The sequence below is a fragment of the Haliotis asinina genome, chromosome 9, assembly GCF_037392515.1.
Source record: "Haliotis asinina isolate JCU_RB_2024 chromosome 9, JCU_Hal_asi_v2, whole genome shotgun sequence".
Lineage (NCBI taxonomy): Eukaryota > Metazoa > Mollusca > Gastropoda > Lepetellida > Haliotidae > Haliotis > Haliotis asinina.
In genome coordinates, this window is record NC_090288.1 from 64,753,175 (window position 1) to 64,773,614 (window position 20,440).

General features: G+C 41.4%; 1 protein-coding gene across 2 annotated transcripts in view; it reads left to right on the forward strand.

The window, feature by feature from the left end:
* The window catches only part of LOC137295511 (nuclear receptor subfamily 1 group D member 2-like), an 87,712-nt gene that overhangs the window by 32,614 nt on the left and 34,658 nt on the right, over window positions 1–20,440 (forward strand). The window contains exons 2-3 of one of the 2 annotated variants that reach the window (XM_067826873.1): window positions 8,575–8,718; window positions 20,078–20,219. In XM_067826873.1, coding sequence (XP_067682974.1) covers window positions 8,584–8,718; window positions 20,078–20,219 — 277 coding nt within the window. In that variant the 5' untranslated portion in view covers window positions 8,575–8,583. Of the gene's footprint in view, window positions 1–8,574; window positions 8,719–9,387; window positions 9,396–20,077; window positions 20,220–20,440 lie in introns of those variants that run through there. The other variant, XM_067826874.1, reaches the window with a different exon arrangement.

Sequence of the window (20,440 nt, forward strand, 5' to 3'; positions counted from 1 at the left end):
GTGCAATGTGATTTATCTTTAACGTAATCACAGGTATAGCTTGATGTGACGTGAACACACATCACATGTTCATGTGACTTAATCATAGGTGTAACTTAACCACAGATGTGACTTCATGTGACTTGATTAAAGGTTCCTCTTGATGTTAAGTACCGTGATCATAGGTGTTAGTATTGTCTAAGGCAGTTTCCATTCCTGTGATCTTTTACCTGGAAGTGAAATAAAGACACTTTATGCTGTTGATTTACACACTTTCAGCCGGGAGTTGCTGATAACATCTGTCAACATGCACACCCAGCCATAATTTTCACTGTTCAGACTGTATATCAGCAGCTGTTATCAGCACGAAGTGTGACAGACATCCTACATAACACATCATCTGTTATATTTAGACATCCTTAAAGTATAATGGGTCTGTTTATTCTTTATGAGTGAGTGGACAGACACAGCTTGTTCTGGTTGGAGGAGTGGGGGTGTGTGGAGTGAAGAAGAAGCGGGATATGGTGAGAGTGACACCATCACTTCAATAATCAGCTATCTAGTAGGACCAATAAAGATAGTTTACATGCAAAAACCTGTTAATTCAAGCACAAAAGCACATATTTTATCTAAGGAACACTGTATACTTACATTCACCCCTGATCCTGCTATAGATGGGCAGTGAATGTAGATTCTGTGTTTGACAATGAAGGGTATGGTTCTGGGTGGAAAACAGTAGTTACCATGGAATCTGGGATGGGATGGCCCATTGCTCAACATCCCACTCCAGGGATTTTCTGTCGGGCAAGCAAATTTGTATATGACACTGTACCAGGGTCCACTTTTAATGTTAATTATGTTGATTTTACATGTGCCACTTGAGTACACTGGCTATTTTAAAGTTATTACACTTGCAATTTTAAAGTTATTTTTATGTCCACCTCTGGGGATATGTGATCTGTTGATGGTCTGTTGAAAGTGTCATATATTAAGACTGTAGTGATATGTATGTATGGAATTGATATGGTGAACCTTGCACTGTAAAGATTGGTGATATGTATACATGGAACTGATATGGTGAACCTTGCACTGTAAAGATTGGTGATATGTATACATGCAACAGATATGGTCGACCTTGGAATGTGAAGACTTGAGTGATATGTATACATGGAGCTCAGATGTGAATGTGAAGACTGCAGTGATGTGTATACATGCAACAGATATGGTCGACCTTGGAGTGTGAAGACTGCAGTGATGTGTATACATGCAACAGATATGGTCGACCTTGGAGTGTGAAGACTGCAGTGATGTGTATACATGCAACAGATATGGTCGACCTTGGAATGTGAAGACTGCAGTGATGTGTATACATGCAACAGATATGGTCGACCTAGGAGTGTGAAGACTGCAGTGATGTGTCTACATGCAACAGATATGGTCGACCTAGGAGTGTGAAGACTGCAGTGATGTGTATACATGCAACAGATATGGTCGACCTTGGAATGTGAAGACTGCAGTGATGTGTATACATGCAACAGATATGGTCGACCTTGGAATGTGAAGACTGCAGTGATGTGTATACATGCAACAGATATGGTCGACCTTGGAGTGTGAAGACTGCAGTGATGTGTGTACATGCAACAGATATGGTCGACCTTGGAATGTGAAGACTGCAGTGATGTGTATACATGCAACAGATATGGTCGACCTTGCAACGTAAAGACTGCAGTGATGTGTGTACATGAAATTTGTGATAACCTGAAGCAGTGAATAGAAAAACAGTTTTTGTCAGAATTGTGAAACTGACCGCATATTAATATGATTGTCATATACCTGTCCATATTTACTTACATTGTAATTAGTCTTCACAATCAGTTTCTTCTGCAATTACAAATGTGACATGTTGTGTAAAACAGAGTTATGTTGTGTGGTTCGAGTCTGCTGACTTACAGGATCTTCATTAATATGGAGACAGTGTCATCAGTCCACACAATCAGCAAATCCGACCTGTTATACAATACAGTGCTATACTGGCTGGATCGAGTCTGCTGACTTACAGGATCTTCATTAATATTGAGACAGCTGCCAACCCAAGTGGTCATCACTAATTTTGTAGGAAAGAGTATTTGATTAACATGTTACTTTCCTGCCACAAATAGAGCCATTACCCACAGAGCAATATAAACTGAAGAATTGTCCATGAACGAGGTTGATTTGACGTTTACAACAGCTTTGAGGCAGGGAAAGAAAGAAGTTTGTTTTAATACCAAAAATGAAATGCAGTTTCCACCCCTCTCACCATATAGCTGGAATATTGCTGAGTGCGGTGTAAATCTAAACTCACTCAAGCCACCCCTCTCTGTAATTTAATTCTTTAATTATTCATTTCAAGCTGTTGGCAACAGGACTGTTACGATACACTTGCGCATTTGATGAACTGAACTATATGTTTTCATAAACTTCATTCATGATACGTATTCAATAGAATCAAATTTACAATTTTATTTAAATAGGATGTTTTGTACTTGAATTTTCAGTTATTTATAAGAATAACATATCCTAAGTGGAATATATATACAAGCCATACAGAAATATGATGTGTCAGTTTTACTAGAGCAATGTATGTGCCCTAGTGTACGGCCAAGACAGAGTAACAAGTTGTCAGTTGCCATGGGGGCATCAGCAGGCAGTTACCATCACTGCACCAGTGCACATTATCTCAAACCCACGCACTGATTTAAAAGTGTTTGTGTGTATTATGAAACTGTTCTGGTAATACTGATCACCTGACTTAAAGTGCCATAAAAGTTTAGATGTGTTCAGTGAAATGCGTCAGTTGTGTCGCAATGACAACACTTTATTGAAAATGTTTGTGAGTTTTAGCAACTACAGAGCAAGATATGAAGAGATGGTGGCTGGTCGTGTTTTTGCTGACATTTAACTGTATCATAAACTGTGACCTTCACTTTCAGTACTTTTTAAGTTTGATTTGATAATTTGCTACATCGATTATGTCACCTTAGTGACAATGTTTGATGCCTGTTACCTTCACAGTTTCTTCAGTATTCAAAATGTTTTGAATCCCTGTAAATTGAGTATCTTTCATGGAATGTTTTTCAAACATTAATCATTTAAATTGCTTTTACAAGTGACTTCTAATTTGTGTTTGTCCATGTGTAATGCCCAATCTCTCTGCTGGAGTACATGTTGAGATAGCATTAAAAGAAGGTAGCTGCCAGTTTGATTGTTCACAGCTGTAGAGTCTTATGTGATGCTCCACTCTGATCAGCAAAAACTCATACAGGGATGGAAGCAATCTGAAAGGTCTGCACTCATCTCATGATGCAGTCACAATTGTACAACTGACTCTGCCAAAAGCAGAGATTCGGAGGGATTGTGGTGAACAATGATGAATTATAATTGAAATATACGTACATTCAGCGAATTCAAGGGGGTTTCCCCAGTTTTTTCTCATTTATGTTATTTGCTGCTGATACTGAGATGCAGTGAAATGCATATATGTAAGAAATACACTGCAATTGTAATAGAACAATAAAAGTGGTTCAAAATTTCCAATGCTCATAGCTTTAAACTGTAGAGCACATGTTTGTTTGTGAATATTTGATTGTTCGTCAAATAAATGGTTACTTAACTTAATTCAAGTGTGTTATACCACATCAACATAATTCTGCTTAATCAGACATATCTTTTTACAATTGATAATTATTTTTGATCCTTGTTTTGATCTGTTTTTTTATTATTTTCAATCATCTTAGTCTTTTGGTATGTTAATGTGCCAACAACTGAAAGGTTATTAGGTCATATGTGTAATGATATGTGTGTGTGACTCAAATACAAAACATGGCTTGAGATCTGAATCACAGTAGTCTATTATGTCTGTGCTGGACATTAAAGGTGGTCAGGGGACCTTCACCTCCAGTGTGAGACTTAACTAAGGTGTTTGTTGTACACTTGGTAAATCCTTGTTACAGGAATCAGTGGTCAGTCATTATAATATATGTAACACATTCTGGAACATGAACAGGGCTTGCACTTTTGACCCATTAAAAGAAAGAAACAGACCCATTTGCTTGCTGTTACTCCTTGCTTAAATAGTTGCAAGACACAAGTCAGAAGACAATGTGATTTGTTTGAAATTAAGTGGAGAGACCCTCCTTATAAGTTTGCACACCAAACCCTGTGTATTTGGCTGATAAATAGCCCTTACTTTTCTTCAGTTGATCTCACTTTAAATAATTCCATGTGGGATTGAACATGTCTTTCCTTATATAAATACGTCTAACTTCAGGTAAATAGATCATACATCAATTAGACAGACTTTCAAAACAAGTTAAATGAAAAAGAAATTTAGACAGACGGAGTAGACAGCAGATCCATATTATGATACACTATATGAGACGAGCTGTAACCCGTCCACATGACACTGTATTGACTGTTAGACAAGAGCTGTAACCGGTCCATGCATATGACACTGAATTGACGGTTAAACAAAAGCCGTAACCAGTCCATGCATTATGACACTGTATCGACTGTTAGACAAGAGCTGAAACCAGTCCATGCACTATGAGACTGTATCAATTGTGACACTGATACATGTTGATAATTGTCGTCCTCAACATCACGTCTGAAAATGGTATCATTTTCAGTTAAAATATGTCATTTTTATGTTGGTTACATACTTATCCTCAAGTTACGATAGAGCATTGAAATATTAGGTCTTCGATGCGTCATCAATGGATATTTCACAATCAGTGATTCTTCTGTTTCCAACTTTCTCATTTATTTGTTTGAGATGTTTTGTTAAGTCGTGTACCTCTGAGTTTGATTGCTAATTTCCATGGCAAGGACAAGAAAAAAAGTCTATATTTGAATTTGGCCATGTGACAGGACATGACCTAAATTTGTTGATCAACTTTTGATGTTCTACAAGGTATTTCCCTGACAACATCCTAAAACAACCAAGGCCTAGGGTGGACATTGGCAATTAGTGAGTAATAGTGTTGATTTTTGAATTGTAAAAATCCATGTGTGAAGTGAAATAGCCACTGATTTTTCCTTTCAATACTATTGAAATAGATTATTTACATAATGAACCTGAATCAGATTTGTTTTAATTTACCCTTAACTACTTTTACAATATCTTACCATCTTACTTTCCTAACTTTCTATTGCACTGAATTTTTGTCAAATAATCTAACACTCATATGACACTGATTGACAATCTCAAGGCATGCTGCCTATTAAATGTATTGAAAGGAACTAACTACAGTTTCACTCCCAACCCTGCAAGTGGCGCAAACACATGCTATTATCACCCTTGAGGGTCTGTGAAGTAAGGTGTTTTCAGGTGTGTTTTTGCAAATCGTTCGCAAGTACACAAACTGAAATCTAATAAACTGTGTGTTTAATAGTACAATCAGTACAGCGAACAAACCATGATAAACAATACATTTGTGGGTGGATAATCCTTTTGTTCTATAATCGTCTTGAATTCTAGAGATTTTGTACTTGGTCTTTCTGCTGGGATTACAATAATGGGGTTGTAATTCAACGCCTTTTATCTTATATGTGTAGTAATTACGGTTCCAAACTATTTCATACAATATATACAGCCTATAATATTTGGTCTTTAATTCTGGGCCTATGACACAAGGTCTGTACTTCTGGTTGCCTAGACTAATCTGACTGATGTTATTCACTGGATAAGTGAGTCCAGATTAGATCATGTGTATACTGCAGTTATATAGATGGAATACCCCTGAGTTCAACAAACGATTACTGAAAAACAAACAGTAAAACAAACAAACAAACAGTGTTTATACTCACGTGCCTATACTTTTGTGTGTATAAGCTTTGCAGAATACCAAACTTGAGAAGATTCAGTGAGATGAAGGATAAGGAAGTGACACTTCTTGAAAAGCCAACTAACTTGTGCCATTATGAAGATGTTTATCCTAATGTCAGATATTCATTACCATTTACGCTGTCATCCTGATGACAACAGTTATTTACTATTATTGTTTGTGAAAGCAATTCGGAATATTTATGATTAATGCACACATACTTGGAATGAGTATTTAATTTTCTAGAGGCTATTAAAAATGCATACATTTAGTCTTGGCAAAATGTATAATTTGTGTTAGCCAATATACTCTCTACTATAATCTGATATTGTTTCATATCAGATGAAACTATAGCTGTTGATATATGTTGGAGTTGTTTTGACACTCTATCGTGGAGTGCGATATCACAGATATCTATTGGGATGTGTATTGAAAGCTGCTGTATTGCTATTATGTTGGTTGTTGCAAGCAGGTTCAACAATTTATGGAACCATCCATCTAACTTCAGTGGGTTTCATTCAAGTGTGGCATGCAAAGTTTTCAATGGCTACCCTCAAAACACAGGTTCCAGAAACTAAACACAGCAGTCATATTCAGAATTGGCACAGTGAAATTTTATATCAGTTGGACATATCCGTATGTACATTTGTAGTTGTATGTGCTCCTTTTGATATAGACATCGAGTGAATTTAGTTTTATGCCACACTCAGGAATATTCCAGTTATATGGCTATAGACTGTAGATAATCGAGTCAGGACCAGACAATCCAGTGATCAACAGCATGAGCATCAATCTGGGCAATTGCTTACCTATGACATGTGTGAACCAAGTCAGTGAGTCTGACCACCCGACCGCCTCTTATGACAAGCCTTGGTTACTGAAGGCTCAGTATTCTAAGCCAAACCTTCACTGGTCCATTTTGATATAAATTATACAATGCTTGCTTTAGTTTTTATCAGTGAGTCTAGGAAGCAGCACCTAAATCCTTGTTGTACTGACCAAAGGTGGTAAGTGAGGTTGATAGACTGTTTCAGGGGCCTTTCAGAGTGTCTCTCACTACCCAGGACTAGGTCAGCTGTTGGTAAATAATTTGTTGAGTTGATCTCCTTCCTCGTCTCTGTGACCAGGCTCTTCTTTCTGTGTGAGTGTTGTGACAGACAGATGGAAGTCTTCCAGTAGGCACCATGGTGGTGGCAGTAAGGGTGACACTTGCAGACTGTCTCAGAGCTTGATGTCATTGAAAAGTCATTGATTCTAATCCTGAAGAATTTTTTTAAATGGGTTACACTTGTGGTCGTCAGTTTGGAAGAAGACCAGTTCATGTTCTGGCATGTGCATTCATTATGGCTCTCATCAACGTAAATATGAATTCAATATTGTTACAATTCAAGAATGTAGTGGCTCTGATTTCTTTCTGTCTCTCGGCACGACTGGACCAGGTTTCAGTAAGTGTCTATAAAGTGGACTATGAGGTAACTGTGTCAGTTGGATCAAGGTTGTTTAAATCCAGGGTCTGTTTGCACAAACTACCTGTTGTTGCGGCAGCCAAGTCAACATCCAAGGCCCAGCTGATTGGCAAATCATGCTCCACCAAAATAATCGTTGATGGACAGGGAAAGTTATTTTTTCTTTGTGCTGATCTTTTTGACACCTCAAGTTATTTTTATTCATAAAACGTATAATAGTTTCATAGTGTGCATTTGTCAGTTGTGTCAGTCCTAACATGTGGAAGCTGATAAATACACAGCTTACTCACTCACTCACTCACTCACTCACTCACTCACTCACTCACTCACTCACTCAACAGAGCTCTTTACTATCAAATAGTTTAGATTTAAGTGTACAAGACATGTGATTCTAAAGCTTAACAAATGTGGGTTGTGTGTTTGAATACTTCTTGTTGCCAACTCTTTAACTCAGTGCAGGAGTTGTATACCTGTTTGTGTTGGTGAGCATGAAATTTGCTGAAATAATTATTAAACAAGGGACACAATATTTACCTTGGGTTAAGCATGTATCTTTGACTCTAAAAAGTAACAAACAAGTTATTGTTTTAAAAATGCTATGTTTCCCTGAAAACATCATTTGACTGTTCTGGGCTACTAATGGTGAGACCCGTGAAGGTCCCGGGGTAGAATAGGCCTTCAGCAACCCATGCTTGCCATAAAAGGCGACTATGCTTGTCGTAAGAGGCGACTAACGGGATCGGGTGGTCAGGCTCGCTGACTTGGTTGACACATGTCATCGGTTCCCAATTGCGCAGATCAATGCTCATGTTGTTGATCACTGGATTGTCTGGTCCAGACTCGATTATTTAGAGACCGCCGCCATATAGCTGGAATATTGCTGAGTGCGGCGTAAAACTAAACTCACTCACTCACTAATGGTGACATAGGTGTACAGAATCCATGTAAATATGATGACAGAAAGGGAGGTAATTCTCACTGTCTCTTATCCTCAGTGATGAAATGGGAATATTGTTGTAACTCACTTGGTAATGTTCCATCAGTGCAAACTTAACACACAAATAGAGCTGAAACTGCAGAAAATAATCAGAAATCTGTGACGGCATTCATCTCAACAATACAACACAAGTCCCTTTCCCCATCAGCCAATGAGGAGGTGTTACTTAGTTAATTAGTTCAGGTTTATGGACATGTTAATTAAATAACTGCTACCTACTCTCATGTCATCAATTCTTGTATTTTTATGTTGGATAATGTGTTTTCAGGTTCTATGAATGTATAACAAAGTGCAGCCCCCAGTGATGGCGACCACCACGCAGAAGACGGGGGGAAAGTCACCACACTGCAAGGTCTGCGGGGATGAGTCGTCGGGATTCCACTATGGAGTAGACTCATGTGAGGGATGCAAGGTTAGTGTACTTGTCATGTGGAGTGAGTGAGGGATGCAAGGTTAGTGTACTTGTCATGTGAAGTGAGTGAGGGATGCAAGGTTAGTGTACTTGTCATGTGGAGTGAGTGAGTGGTGTGAGTTAGTGTACTTGTCATGTGGAGTGAGTGAGGGATGCAAGGTTAGTGTACTTGTCATGTGGAGTGAGTGAGGGATGCAAGGTTAGTGTACTTGTCATGTGGAGTGAGTGAGGGATGCAAGGTTAGTGTACTTGTCATGTGGAGTGAGTGAGTGGTGTGAGTTAGTGTACTTGTCATGTGGAGTGAGTGAGGGATGCAAGGTTAGTGTACTTGTCATGTGGAGTGAGTGAGGGATGCAAGGTTAGTGTAGTTGTCATGTGGAGTGAGTGAGGGATGCAAGGTTAGTGTACTTGTCATGTGGAGTGAGTGAGGGATGCAAGGTTAGTGTACTTGTCATGTGGAGTGAGTGAGGGATGCAAGGTTAGTGTACTTGTCATGTGGAGTGAGTGAGTGGTGTGAGTTAGTGTACTTGTCATGTGGAGTGAGTGAGGGATGCAAGGTTAGTGTACTTGTCATGTGGAGTGAGTGAGGGATGCAAGGTTAGTGTACTTGTCATGTGGAGTGAGTGAGGGATGCAAAGTTAGTGTACTTGTCATGTGGAGTGAGTGAGGGATGCAAGGTTAGTGTACTTGTCATGTGGAGTGAGTGAGTGGTGTGTTAGTGTACTTGTCATGTGGAGTGAGTGAGTGGTGTGTTAGTGTACTTGTCATGTGGAGTGAGTGAGTGAGTGGAGTGAGTTAGTGTACTTGTCATGTGGTGTGAGTTAGTGTACTACTCATGGACAGGGGCTCAGCATGGCTAGTGAGACTTGGCAGTGGTTATTTTGATGGCCTTTGGTAGCCACAGGGTTTGTTAGTGAAGTATAGCTTACAAGGACCAGGTGAGCTACATATAATAATGGTCAGATCTTCCCAAGATAGGTGAGCTACATTATAAGTTGTTTACTGCTCACGAGGGGTCGATGTATGTTTATGTTCCTTGAGCCGAAACAGCGAGTGGAACATGAATAAACATCGAGGGTACATCAACTCATGGGCCCGAGAGACTCAAATTCATCTTACTGAACACCTCAATGTTGATTTTGAACTGTTTGAAGCATGGGTACGGGATCGTACTCTTCAGCTAACCTGTGTGAATCAAGCCATTTGGATGTTCCATCTCGCTGTATTGTCTTAGTAAAATCACCATTGTGTAATTACCCTTATTATACCCAGGAACTTTTGTCGAAATTGATTCATTGGACTGTGAGACAAATCTTATCGTAACCATTGCTAGAATTTTGCAGACGACACAAGAAAAGCAAATTTAGAGTTATCTCCCTTCTATTGATTTGCATTCACAAAACATTAGTAATATCCGTGCATCATGCGTGATTCAATGTAATACCATGTAGTACCGAAAGAGTTGCCATTGGCAGCAGGGTACATTGGAATGTACCTCACTTGTCAGTGGGGTACACTGAAAACAATAGAAGAGAGTTTAGCCACTCAGAAAACGACATTTATGTGTGAAGTAAGATAAATAGTGATGGACAGATCTTCCCAAGATAAGTGACCTACACAGAGTGTACCTGCACATGTCAGAGTCTTGCATTCAACGTTCAGTCACCAGGTTTAGGCATCTTTGTCCACAGACAGCAGGTTAAGGCATTGTATTTAAGCTACTTTGGCCACAGACACCAGGTTAAGGCATGATATATATAAGCTGCTTTGGCCAGACAGGAGGTTTAGCCATCGTATATAAGCTACTTTGGCCAGACAGGAGGTTAAGGCATGATATATATAAGCTGCTTTGGCCAGACAGGAGGTTAAGGCATGATATATATAAGCTACTTTGGCCAGACAGGAGGTTTAGGCATCGTATATAAGCTACTTTGGCCAGACAGGAGGTTAAGGCATCGTATATAAGCTACTTTGGCCAGACAGCAGGTTAAGGCATCGTATATAAGCTACTTTGGCCAGACAGGAGGTTAAGGCATCGTATATAAGCTACTTTGGCCAGACAGGAGGTTAAGGCATCGTATATAAGCTACTTTGGCCAGACAGGAGGTTAAGGCATGATATATATAAGCTGCTTTGGCCAGACAGGAGGTTAAGGCATGATATATATAAGCTACTTTGGCCAGACAGCAGGTTAAGGCATGATATATATAAGCTACTTTGGCCAGACAGGAGGTTAAGGCATGATATATATAAGCTACTTTGGCCAGACAGGAGGTTAAGGCATGATATATATAAGCTACTTTGGCCAGACAGGAGGTTAAGGCATGATATATATAAGCTACTTTGGCCAGACAGCAGGTTAAGGCATGATATATATAAGCTACTTTGGCCAGACAGGAGGTTAAGGCATCGTATATAAGCTACTTTGGCCAGACAGCAGGTTTAGGCATCGTATTTAAGTTACTTTAGCCACAGACACCAGTTCATTACACCTGAGACACTTCCTGGAGAATAAAATGTGCCAGACAACAAGTTAATAAGGCAGTGGAATTGTGGCCACCTGCCTCCAAGTGCATCAGTTCTGTCTTTCTGTAATTAGGATGACCTCGGTTGGTGTGTTCAGCCACTTCTGGCAGCAGCAAGTACACAAAACAGTCTGAAGATGTCACACAATTGAGCTCTGATGTGAGTGACTCTGACAGTCCACATGGCATTCACTGGCTTCCTGCAGCAGGAAGTCTGCTACACTTGTTGGAACACCCATTGTTTGAAGCCTCCCTGGCAAAGATTGTATGTTTAGTCCCATCTGTAGAGTGGACAGTCCTGTCTATACTCAGTAGTCAGAGTATTCTTGCTTCATATTTTGTAAAACGATCTTTCATTCGGAATTGTTATTAGGTCTCTTTTAGTTTCATTTCATGAATTAGGAAAACCTGCCATGCTCATGTGATGAGTGTGTGAGGTCATGGGGGTTGTTTCTTTACACATCAATTTTACAATTTTAGCAGGACCACTCTTAGAAGATTCTAACATTACCACTCATAGAAGATCCCTACATTACCACTCGTAGAAGATCCTAGATTACCACTCGTAGAAGATCCATACATTACCACAATACCACTCCTAGAAGATCTTTACATTCCCACTCATAGAAGATCCCTACATTACCACTCATAGAAGATCCCTACATTACCACTCATAGAAGATCCTAGATTACCACTCGTAGAAGATTCCTGCTTGATTTCTCATTGAAGATCCCTACATTACCACTCATAGAAGATACCTACATTACCACTCGTAGAAGATCCTAGATTACTGCTCGTAGAAGATCCCTACATTACCACATTACCACTCATAGAAGATCTTTACATTACCACTCATAGAAGATCCCTACATTACCACTCATAGAAGATCCATACATTACCACTCATAGAAGATCCCTACATTACCACTCACAGAAGTTTCTTTAAAGGTCACATGCAACGTAAAACACTACTTTGCAGATTCTGGTACCTTTCGGTATGTACTTACCAAAACAAATCATAAAAACTGCCAATTCAACCTATAAAGTTGAAAAAAACGCGATGAAAAAAAAAGCCCGCGAAATCGGAGTTCAAACGTTTCACTAAATTCCCCCCAGCGCTGGGGGGAAAACTGATTTCAACAGCTGTGATGCGCTGCGTCCATAACGCATGCACAGTGAATAGGTTCGCCGAGCTTGAAACAGTATGCATGCCCAGCGTCTGAGGTCGTGAGCAGTAGTCTAATCTTGGATGTGTACACAAACAAGTAAATAATCTACTCGTTACGTAAAACAATTGTGGTAAGCAGTCTCTGTCACAGAGAAAGCTCAGTGTTTGGTTTATTCACACCAATATGTCTGTCTGCCTGTCTGCTAAAGACAACATGCAATACACAGCTTCAATCATTGACCACGTGCAATTTGAACTTAACACCTATCAGGCTATACGACATGAAGAAAATAAGTTGATTTATGACTTGTGCATCCGAGTCCCGTGTCTGCCACATTATGAAATTAGGCACGTGTGATACACACAACATGTTTTTATGTCTGTGGGTTGCAAACAAACTACATTCATTTTTTTCAGATGACTGGATCTGAAACTGAAACTTGTGCAAACTCTTGTCAGTTTCAAGTCGTGCTTTGTACTTGGACGAGATTCCAGCCACGCAGTAGTTTACCATCTCTACTGACATTATTTTTATTCGATCGAGCGCAAATTCAGAGAACATGTATTTTCGAAACCCAATATCCCTATATACATTCTTCATGGATAACGACTTCTTTTCGTGTATATGATTTTGTTTGACAACAGTATATGAATCCATATTGAAACGACGCATCAAGTACAATAAAAGAAGTTGTTATCCATAAAGAATCTTACTTCCTTGTCACTGGCTATACTTCTAAAATGCCCATCAAACAGATCATCTTTCTGTACACACAATGAACCCTCAGCATATCAGCAAATGAAACAGCCAATCGGAAGCCGTCGTTACACTTGAGTGCATATCCACCCGCTATGACTGGGTTCGGTCTCCCGAGGGCTTCGTTTCGGGGGAAGTAAGCCCAAGGACAAAATATTGCACTTTTGAATCGCGATTGTACGGTTATAATTGTGTTTATTTGTTTTTTTTTAAAGCAGCAATGTATATTATATGTCGTGAATAAGTGATAAATGTGTTTTAATTATGTTTGATTTTTTGGTTGCATGTGACCTTTAATTTGCCATTCGTAAAAGATCTCTACATTACCACTCGTAGAAGATCCCAACTTGATCACAAACTTGCAATACACCAAACTTTAGGACTGATCGGTGTTCATCACTTTGGTATAGACACATAACAGACGTAATTTCAGGACTGTTACTGAGGTAAGGCAGATTTAAACTTAGTTGTGGAAAATATATAGTATGAATAAGAAATTCACATACAGTTGAATCGTTATGCCAAAAAGGTCTTGGAACAGTTGTTGCAAATGAAATGTTTTACAGTTGGCATCACCACTGGAAATATGTCAGATCCTCAACCCTGTGCATGTTGCAACCACCCTGTTTCAAAATCTCAAATTCTTAGTCTGAAAAACTTGCCTTATAACCCATGACATATTGTATCAGAAAGACTTCAGACATTGTTCCATGAATGTCCATTGCAGTTCTGCATTGCTGCCTCCAGTATTGTGTGGTCTCTGTCTGTATTTGACGAGAGTATCAGGTTTACAAGGATTAAGCATCTAAAGCTGGGTATCAAGGACCTGGCAGGGCTCGGTTAGTGTCAGTAACATGCCACGGAATATAGTTAATAACTGTAGTTTTGTATTACTTAGTTTTGTGTTAATTACCTCATTGTTTATCGTTTTTGTTACTAAGTGTCATTTGAGTACTTTAGACTCCTCATGTTTTCTGTGCATGTACACATGAAAATAACCCCTTCACACAGTGGGTCAGCTGTCTTTATAAGTGCTAGTATACTGATTGTGTCAGTCATGACAGGGCAAGACTGTTAATCGATTGTCTCTGTATGCCTTTCTGTACGCTTCTTTGTATGCCTCTCTGTATGATGTGGTAGAGAGGGTTGAGCCCCCATCATGTCCGTATTGACAGCTTGTGTCGACACATTAGCACATCTTGTGTTGGCACTTTCAGCAGATCTTGTTGTGACACTCAGCACCCTGCAGTTACTCCCTTTGTCATCATGACTCAGGGGTTAGTCATTTTAGTATGTATCACAAGAACTATATTTGTCTTTTACACTGAATAATACTTGAGTTTGCATGCACCTGCTAATTTCTTACTATTGATATAAGGTTGTCGTGAAGATCCTACAGCGTTTGATCACAATGTATGGGGAAACGGGTCTTCATGACCTTTTATATATTTATTATTTAACACCTGTAGCTTTATCTAGGGATGGCATAGGGCCCAGTTGATTTTGACATTGTTTTCAAGGTCACACAAACACTTTGAAGGTTTCATTATGTTCACTTACATATTTAGATTGTCAGCGAGATATTTCAAGAACTGGTCTCTTGATTTTCTTCATATTTGACACCAAACTTCATCTACAGATGGTGTAGGGCCTAGATGATTTTGGTCACCTTCACATCAATTTCAAGGTTGCTGCGACACTTTGAAGATTTCAGCATGAAGTTTGATTTGATAATTTGCACCGGGGAATTATGTCACCTTAGTGACAATGCTTGTTTATTTATTTAATACTATTATTAACCAGCATGCCAGTCACTGATACGCTGCTTGGATATTGTGGTTCCAGGAATATTTAAGTTATTTAACACAAATTTTTGCCAATTTTTGGTTATTACCTGGTATGTTGCAAGCAGACCTGACCATTGTGTTATTGCTTGAGGGGAGGTATACTGACGCAAGTGAGGGGTGGGACGAGCAGACGTCTTACCGATACCAGACAGCTTCAGGGCAACACCAGTACCAAGTGTGTCTTAAGTTACATGCTAGACAGACTGAACTAATCCAACATAATCCAACTTGTTCCTACATATTCCTACATGTTCTTTCATATCCAACAAGTTCCAACATAATACAACATGTTCATCCATATTCCGATGTATTCCTACATGTTCCAACATGTTTCAACATAATCCAACATGTTCTAACATATTCCAACATGTTCCTACATATTCCAGTGTATACCTACATATTCCAACATGTTCCAAGATAATCCAACATATTACAGCATGTTCCTACATATTCCTACATGTTCCTACATGTTCTTACATATTGCAACATCTTCCAAATGTTCCAACAAAATCCAACATATTCCAACATGTTGCTACATATTCCTACATATTCCAACATATTCCAACACGTTGCAGCATATTGCAGCATGTTTCAACATACTCCAAGGCTGCCTTGTTGTCAGTATGTCTCCTTGTGTGACCTGACTGCATGGTAACCATGGAAGCCTCAAGTTTTCATAATCACAGAAACATCCTAGTCAGCAATATGGATACCTATTAGAGATATTGATCTGGCTATGACTGAAGATCCCCCAGGCTGGAGTACACCTTACTTAACTTAGTGAGGACCTTGTTTATTTGACTGTTCATGCAGCATGTGTTAGTGTCCAATATGTGGAAGCCATACTTCTTCATAAATCACATCATATGTATTATACAGGATAAGCTAACCGCACAAATCTCACTGACTGCTTGTTTTCAACAAATGTGACAGGTCTTGGTGTTATTTTCTAATGACATTTGAAAGCTGACATGGAGGAGCGGGGTTATTTTCAGATTGAATCATTTTCTATGTCATCTGTTAGATGGTCACAGCTTCCTGGTATTATGTGAAAGGCCTCTCATTGGAAGATGTGTGTGCATGACATCGAGATCAAGGTGTTCTTACCGCCTCCATAATAGAGGAGCATTTAGTGAACGGGGAGCATCTGCCTGGGGAGCAGGAGACCACCTTGGGGACAGTTAGAGGGGACCATCTGACAGGGGTTTGGGAGATGGGACAGTCTGACAGGGGAGCGGTAGAGGGGACAGTCTGACAGGGGAGTGGTAGAGGGGACAGTCTGACAGGGGTGCGGTAGAGGGGACAGTCTGACAGGGGAGCGGTAGAGGGGACAGTCTGACAGGGGATTGGGAGAGGGACAGTCTGATAGGGAAGTGGGAGAGGGGACCATCTGAGAGGAGTGAGAGAGAGGCCTGTCTGACAGGGGAGAGGGAGTGGGGTCCATCTGACAGGGGATTGGGAGAGGGGACCATCTGACAGGTTATCAGGAAAGGTTATCATCTGACAGTCTGACTGGGGAGAGGGCGAGGCTACTTTCTGACAGGGCATTGATAGAGGGGACGGTCTGAGGGGGGAGCTGGAGAGGGGATGGTCTGACAGGGGAGTGGGAGAGGGGACAGTCTGACAGGGGAGTGGTAGAGGGACCCGTCTGAGGGGGGAGCTGGAGAGGGGACAGTCTGACAGGGAAGTGGGAGAGGGGACAGTCTGACAGGGGAGCGGTAGAGGGGACAGTCTGACAGGGGAGTGGGAGAGGGGACAGTCTGACAGGGGAGTGGGAGAGGGAACTGTTTGACAGAGGAGCGGTAGAGGGGATGGTCGGACAGGGGAGCGGGAGAGGGTATGGTCTGACAGAGGAGCGGGAGGGTATGGTCTGACAGGGGAGCGGTAGAGGGGATGGTCGGACAGGGGAGTGGGAGAGGCTCTTTCTGACAGAGTAGTTGTAGAGGGGACGGTGTGAGGGGGGAGCTGGAGAGGGGAGGGTCTGACAGGGATGTGGTAGAGGGGATGGTGTGACAGGACAGTGGGAGAGGGGATGGTGTGACAGGGGAGAGGTAGAGGGACCCGTCTGACAGGGGAGTGGTAGAGGGACCCGTCTGACAGGGGAGTGGTAGAGGGGACAGTCTGACAGGGGAGTGGGAGAGGGGACAGTCTGACAGGGGATTGAGAGAGGGAACTGTCTGACAGAGGAGTAGGAGAGGGGAGAGTCTGACAGGGGAGCGGGAGAGGGGATAGTCAGACAGGGGAGAGGGTATGGTCTGACAGGGGAGCGGTAGAGGGGATGGTCGGACAGGGGAGTGGGAGAGGCTCTTTCTGACAGAGTAGTGGTAGAGGGGACGGTGTGAGGGGGGAGCTGGAGAGGGGAGGGTCTGACAGGGATGTGGTAGAGGGGATGGTGTGACAGGGGAGTGGGAGAGGGAACTGTCTGACAGAGGAGTAGGAGAGGGGAGAGTCTGACAGGGGAGCGGGAGAGGGGATAGTCAGACGGGGGAGCGGTAGAGGGACAGTCTGACAGGGGAGTGGGAAAGGGGATAGTTAGACAGGGGAGCGGTAGAGGGGATGATCTGACAGGGGAGTGGGAGAGGGTATGGTCTGACTGGGGAGCGGTAGAGGGGATGGTCGGACGGGAGTGGGAGAGGGTATGGTCTGACAGGGTGGCTGTAGAGGGGATGGTCGGACAGGGGAGTGGGAGAGGCTACTTTCTGACAGAGTAGTGGTAGAGGGGATGGTCTGAGGGGGGAGCTGGAGAGGGGGCGGTCTGACAGGACAGTGGGAGAGGGGACGGTCTGAGGGGGTAGCTGGAGAGGAGATGGTCTGAGAGGGGAGCTGGAGCAGAAAGTGTCTGCTTGGTGTGCAGGACACATGACAAAGGCTCACATGGGGAATAGTGTACAGTGACCTTGAACTCCAACATTGGTCTGTTGCTGTTTATCCCAAATGTGTGATATTGTACAAATATCTTCACTAATATCAAGGTGTTTAATCTGGACATGAACCTGAAACCTAATAATCCACACTCTGACAGACTCATCACATTTGTAAATATCCTCATCACTAGACTAAATATCTAATTTTAACAGAAGCAAATAATGCCATATGAACTGAAAAGAAGTCTTAATGATTCAGATATTAATGAAACCCAGCCCTGCCTCTTTTGGGCTTATACATGGCAGAATGTGTTAGGCGTAAGGTGTCTGATTTGCTACTGTGGAACATCCTCTGTGGTCTCCAATCAGCTCCTTTGGGACAACCTCTGTGGTGTCTGATCAGCTTCTTTGGGACAACCTCTGTAGTGTCTGATCGGCTTCTTTGGGACAACCTCTGTGGTGTCTGATCAGCTTCTTTGGGACAACCTCTGTAGTGTCTGATCGGCTTCTTTGGGACAACCTCTGTGGTGTCTGATCGGCTTCTTTGGGACAACCTCTGTAGTGTCTGATCGGCTTCTTTGGGACAACCTTTGTAGTGTCTGATCGGCTTCTTTGGGACAACCTTTGTAGTGTCTGATCGGCTTCTTTGGGACAACCTCTGTAGTGTCTGATCGGCTTCTTTGGGACAACCTTTGTAGTGTCTGATCGGCTTCTTTGGGACAACCTTTGTGGTGTCTGATCGGCTTCTTTGGGACAACCTTTGTAGTGTCTGATCGGCTTCTTTGGGACAACCTTTGTAGTGTCTGATCGGCTTCTTTGGGACAACCTTAGTAGTGTCTGATCGGCTTCTTTGGGACAACCTCTGTGGTGTCTGATCAGCTTCTTTGGGACAACCTTTGTAGTGTCTGATCGGCTTCTTTGGGACAACCTTTGTAGTGTCTGATCGGCTAGCGTGGGACAACCTGTGTGGTGTCTTTTCGGCTACTGTGGGACAACCTGTGTGGTGTCTTATCTAAACTTTGGTTACTGAAGGACAACCTCTGTTGTATCCGTATTGTTTGAGTATAAATTTTTCAAGCCAGTAGAAGATCCACTGTGATCTGTTAACTTGAATCAACTGAGAGGTACAGATTACATATTTAGTTACGCAGTAAACTTAGTGTAGTCCCTTGAAAGTATTTTCCATATGTTCAAATGTTGTCCTTCTATTGGAATGTTGTCGCTAAATTTCGGTGTTATCCCAATATTTACATCCTTGATATCTCAAGGGTCTCCACTATACCCTGGACGCATCTCAGACTCAGCCCGATAAATTTATTACCTCGCTTGGCTGGCTTTTTATTCAATCAGGTGTCTTCGCAGGGAAGTTGAGGGAACCAATTACAACTCACTTCAGCTTTTTAAATTATCCTAGCAATTAAACTTGGCAACACTGACCATGCAGAGGTTCTCTGAAAGAGGTAGAAGGAGTTCATGCATATAAAAGTGTTGGATATATAAATTTGTCTGTATGATTTCCCCAAAATCTGAGTCGCGCTGCCAGCAAACCTTCACAGTTGTGACTGCTTCCTTTTTAAACTAAAAATGCTTTATGGTTCAACTTCTTTATTATACAAGGTCACAATGTTTTGAGACAGATCCTAGTCTCTTCTTCACCTGAACAGTTAGGTCTTCAACTGAAGAAGAGACTAGGATCTGTCTCGAAACGTTGTGACCTTGTATAATAAAGAAGTTGAATGATAAAGCATTTTCAGTTTGAGTCCTCCAACTTCTAAATGCCTTTAAAATAACGCTTCCTTTTTGACACTGGCAAGCTCGGTTATAACGGGGGCCTAGCTGATAGGCTTCTGTTAGAATGCAGAGCCAGCAAAGGGATAAAATTGTCCGGCTGAGCTGTAGATGCATCCAGGGTATAGTGGAGACTAATAGGAACGTATACCCTGGATATTTTGAGGATGAATATGAATTGATAGTCTCCATATTCAAAGGCTTTCCCTGTTTTTGTATGTGATCATTACTATTAACAAACATCCCTATTTTGAAATGTGTTTTCAATATTAAAAGGTGGTCCCAGTATTTATGGATAGTCCTTGTATTCTATATGTACAGGGTCTGGTTCTATTGCAGCCCACTGGGTTTAAATGTTTCACATTTTGTGTCTCTTTGTATGAGAGATTAAGATGGTAATTTATTTTGCAGGGATTTTTCCGAAGATGCATCACCCAAGGAATGACACACAAGTGTGCGAACGAAGAGAAGTGTGAGATAACGCCGTTTACCCGCAACAGCTGTCAGTATTGTCGCCTCAAGAAGTGTTTCTCAGTGGGAATGTCACGGGAAGGTGAGTCACAGTTTCTGTGTACACCTCCATGGATACATGAGGGTCACATGACTTGTACGTGTTTAGATGTCAGATTAGTCATATAATAGTGGAAGATTCTGTGTTTGTTGTAGGAGAGAGCACCAAGACTCTAGCCTCAATCACATGGTTGGTTGTGTGTCATGATATCAACTACTGGTTTGACTTGTTTCTCAGCCACTAGTACGTCGTTGAAGGATATC